Raw genomic sequence first — 4,428 nt, 5'->3', positions numbered from 1 at the left:
TAAAGTTATTTAGATATATAGTGACTGAAGTAATGTAGGACACAAGTTAGCCGTTGCTGTGCCCAGCAGAAAGTCAGAATGTTGTTTAAATGGAGAAAGAACACAGAATCTTTCAGTGCAGACGAACCTGGTTGTCCTTGGACCTGAGCAATTAAAATTTAGCAAACAGGTAGAGCAATTAATTGGAAAGTTAAATGGTATGTTGTCCTTTATTGCAAAGAGGATGAAGAATACAAGTAGGGAAGTTTTGATTCAACTCTAGAGGCCATTTGTGAGACCAGGCCTGGAGTACTATGTACAGCTTTGGTCTCCTTATTTAAGCAGGGATTAACTTGCATTAGAGACACTTCAGAGAGGGTTGACCAGGTTGATTCCTGGAAAGAGAATTTATGAGCAATCTTAACCAGTTTGAGCCTATAGTCCTTCGGGTTTTGAAGAATGAGAGGTGATGTCATTGAATCATTTAAGATTGTGAGGAAATTTGACCGTGTAGATGTTGAGGTGTTTCCTCTCTGGGGGAGTCTGTAACTGGGGGCCAAAGTTTCAATATGCACGTGAGACGGAGATGAGGAGGATTTATTTTGTGCCGAGTGTCATTAATCTTTTAAATCTCCACCTCAGAGAACAGTGGAGGTTGTGTTATTGAATATATTCAAGTCTGAGTTAGATGCGATTTAATCAACAAAGGAGTCAAAGGTTATAGGTGGCAGGCAGGGGAATGGATTTAAGGCCACAATCAAATCAGTCGGAATCTTATTGCATGGTGGAGCAGGCTTGAGTGGCCAAATGGCCTACTTCTCTTTTTTCTTCTGTTCTAATGTAATGCAGACAGTATTTATCATACAGATTTTCTGAAGGTGTAAACAACCATGTGAATCTAAAGATTTCCATCCCCACTCTCCACTCATTCTCCTTCCTACTCATTACCTGATGTCACTCTCAGCCCCATTGTCTGATGTCCCCATATATTCACAGAGGCTGACACTCCAGTCATCTTCTATGTCCACCCATTCCAGTTCTCCATCTGTCCATTTCTAATTTATACCTCTATTTTCCACTTGTCTCCTGAATGTCACGCTCAGTCCTCTCTCCTTTGCAGCTGGAATGTGGCGTTGAGAAGCAGAGGGCTAAAAGATGATAAATCAGGGCAGTTCGGTTCACAATAGGTTCACATTTCCAATGGGTGAGGGAAAATCTGATTGTGAAGACAGAAGAGGAGAACAGAGAAGGGCTGACAGGAAGAGTCAGCAGGTGAGAGAATCCAGAGCATTTACACTGAGTATGGAAAGCCAAACGACAGAATTGAAAAATGAACATCATTCCACTCAATGCGTAATATTGAAAACAATTTATTTGTAGCAAAGGCTCTCATTGTGTATAAAATTGCCAGTTACAAAAAAATTTATCTGTTCGCCAACACTTAATAAATATCAATAAATAAATTATCATTAAAAATTCACATTACACATTAAATAACATGTAACATTTCATTACATGAAGACATCACAACAATAATGATCAATAAATTACAGTGGCTGAAATAGATTGAAAAGTTGGCCACTTAGGAGAGGAGAAATGGAAAGGTCAGTGCGGCCCAGGGTTTATAGGTCTGAAAACCCATATCTTGAAAGCCTACCAGTAAATTCCAGAGCACACACCCCACCCACTAAAGGGTTAGGATTATATCAGGGGAAAATCTCAAAGCAATAAATATCAATAAATAAATGAATAAATAAAATAAATAAATAATCCAATCATGTCACTCATTGTGACTCATAAAATATAAAATTTGTTACGAATATATATATAAATAGCTTCATGTTAAAAGTTTTTTAAAATAAATATTCATTGCTCCCATTCTGTGCTAAACATCTTTCTCAGTTTCTTCTGCTGATTTGTCCTATGATGAAAAGGAGCTGTTGTAAACGGGCTCTGGTCTCATTGCGAATTATTTCCCAGGCACAGTCACTGAATTTCTGAAAAAGAAAATTATTCAGGGAAACCGATTAGAGAATGCGCAGATTTAAATGGGGTGAAATGAACTACATGCCACCATTCACATTGTCATTTATCAATTGACCTACCTCCTGTTTGAGAAACTTTTCCAGTTTCCTAAAGTAATTGTGAATGGCAGAGTTTCTCCTCATCTTGTGCTCTGATCCTGCTTTCCTGACACATTCTTCCAGCTCACCGAGCTGCCGATCCAGGAGAAGCCGAAGGTTTTCCACCTTGTCCTGGGCCCATGTGGCTGAACCCAGGTTCATGCTGTAGATCTTGCTGACGTGATGCAGGGTTTGATGGACAATCTGGATCCTGTCCTGTGTCTGTGTATAATGTAGAGAATGACATTAGAGAGGACATGTTCACCTTTAATTTTAGAACTGACTATGATAAAGAACAAATTATAAATGGAGATAAAAATGGGCAAAGGGGGACGATTAATTTTAGTTTCAATTAAAAGGGATCTGGCCCAGGTGTATTTGAATCAAGGATTCTTTTTTCCTTTATTCATTCATGGGATGTGGGCATCACTGGCAAAGCCAGCATTACATGTCCATCCCTAATGTCCCTTGAACTGAATATTTGAAAGGACAGTGAAGATTCGACCATGTGCTGAGAGTGACATGTCATCCAGTCCAGGTGCAGAAGTCACGTTTTCTTTCTTAAAAGGCATTAGTGAATCAGAAGGGTTTTACAAAGATCCATGACAGTTGCATGGTCAGTAATACTGACACTAGTGTTATATTCCACGTTTATTGATTGAATTAAAATTCCACCAGCTGTGTGATGGGGCATGAACTCAGGTGCCCAGAGCATTAGCCTAGGCCATGAATTATTAAACCTGTGAATCTACCACTAAGCCACCATCTCCTCTTAAATAGTGCTTCCTCAGGAGGAAAGTAGCAATTGAGGCTCTTTTTAAGTGGAGATGTTATGGTTGCAGACTGGACTCCTTTCAATGAAGCAGAAAGGAAGGGCATGGAAAGGTCAATGACGTCCTCGCCAAAAGATGTAGAGATTAAAACAAAACAGAAAACGAAGCCTTATGTGAAACATTAGGCTCTTAGCAGAGTGAGGAACCAAGCTGAATGCAGCCAATATGGAGAAAAGTTATCAAGAGAAATGAGGAGTGAACAGAATGCATGAGAATTGATGAGTAGGTCACGTAAGAGGGAAGCTAAAAACCTTTAATAAGCATGTAATTAAATATTTGTTTTTGATCATTCGTGAGCATAAAATAAACCTTCATTCTATGATACTTTGGCCTATCCTGCCTGCGTGATTCATGCCCCAAAGTCATTCAGTGCAGCTCAGGAGTGAGATGTTTCGAGCGAGGCAAATTGTTACAGGGAATAAGATGATTAGAGGAAGTGAGGTGGTTAGAGGCAGGGAGAAAATTATAGGGTGTTAGGTTGAGAAATGTTGAGAAGTTTTCACGTAGTCAATGATCAGAGGACAAAATGCTCTCAACATCGCCCTCATCCTGATAACTACATTGGTGTCTTGCTGCATCAAGCTGTGCGTGGACCCTTGGAACGCAAACTGCAAGTGCTGAGTTTCAACCAGTCCCCGTTGTTGCAAAGGATGGGAGTGGCCTTGCTGTCGTGAACACTCGAAGCCTTTGGAATTGCCTCACCACCTTTCCCGTATAGAAATGCTTAGGCAGAGAAACATCTTTGACAACAGGCCCATCAGGCAGTGGTCTGCCCAGAATAATCTATAGGCCCTGCAGGAAAAGGAGATGGGAGATCCAGTCGGATGGCTCGCAGAGCAGGTAGTTAGAGGGAGGGACATAATATCAGGGAGGGATATAGTTGGAGATAAGGGGTTAGTGAGTGCGGTTAGAGAGAGTGATATAGTTCATGAGTGAGATAGTGAGTGAAATTCACTAAGTAAGACTGCTCTTACATTCACAATGGGTACAAATCACTCTGTTCCAAATTCCTGATGTGGAAGTTTCCGATCCGGTTGTTGATCTTACTTTGTATAAAAGCCCTGTGTGAATCAAATGAACCGAGTGTTCACTCACCTCTAATTCCTTCGAGAGTTTCACCAGGTTCAAGGGTTTGGTTTTCAGTGAGAGTCTCTGTCTTATACAGTGTCGGGGAAAGGGTCCGCCCTGAGAGGGGAAAACAATCACTGTTAAAATCAGCCCCAAAAACTCAAATACTGGAGAATCACAGGCTATTCATTGCACAAAATGACAAATCGCAAAACATTTCCCCTGATGTGACATTTCACAGCAAGCGGACACAATGTGATTCACCTCCTGCTCTGGCTGCAGGTTCAACTCACCATTGCATTCAGTTTGCTGAGAGTCTCTGTGTTGAGAACTTGCTGTAAGTGCAGCCTGTCACATCCCAGACTGAGGGTCCCGGACAAGAAGAGCAACACCATCCAAAATCTCCAGATACTCGCCAAAGCCAT

General features: G+C 41.0%; 1 protein-coding gene across 1 annotated transcript; it reads right to left on the bottom strand.

Annotated features, from left to right (window-relative positions):
• Positions 1-1,877: 1,877 nt before the first annotated feature.
• LOC144667764 (interferon alpha-F-like) lies at positions 1,878-4,428 on the bottom strand. Its single transcript, XM_078529207.1, has 4 exons — positions 4,297-4,428; positions 4,031-4,120; positions 2,085-2,324; positions 1,878-1,976 (listed from the first exon to the last, which is right to left on the bottom strand). The coding sequence occupies exons 1-4, from the start codon at positions 4,426-4,428 to the stop codon at positions 1,878-1,880; spliced, it is 561 nt and encodes a 186-aa protein (XP_078385333.1).

The sequence above is a fragment of the Cetorhinus maximus genome, chromosome 25 (genome assembly GCF_964194155.1).
Source record: "Cetorhinus maximus chromosome 25, sCetMax3.hap1.1, whole genome shotgun sequence".
In the NCBI taxonomy this organism is placed as follows: domain Eukaryota; kingdom Metazoa; phylum Chordata; class Chondrichthyes; order Lamniformes; family Cetorhinidae; genus Cetorhinus; species Cetorhinus maximus.
Note: the sequence above shows the minus strand (reverse complement) of the source record. Positions and strands in the feature narration are given on the sequence as shown.

What these genes read in the sequence shown, in the direction of transcription:
- LOC144667764 (XM_078529207.1), bottom strand. Translation starts at nt 4,428, where the DNA reads ATGGCTTTGGCGAGTATCTGGAGATTTTGGATGGTGTTGCTCTTCTTG. An exon ending in TCAGCAAACTGAATGCAATG is followed by an intron (nt 4,121 to 4,296) that starts GTGAGTTGAACC and finishes TTCCCCTCTCAG; the next exon opens with GGCGGACCCTTTCCCCGACA. An exon ending in AAAAGTTTCTCAAACAGGAG is followed by an intron (nt 1,977 to 2,084) that starts GTAGGTCAATTG and finishes TTTCTTTTTCAG; the next exon opens with AAATTCAGTGACTGTGCCTG.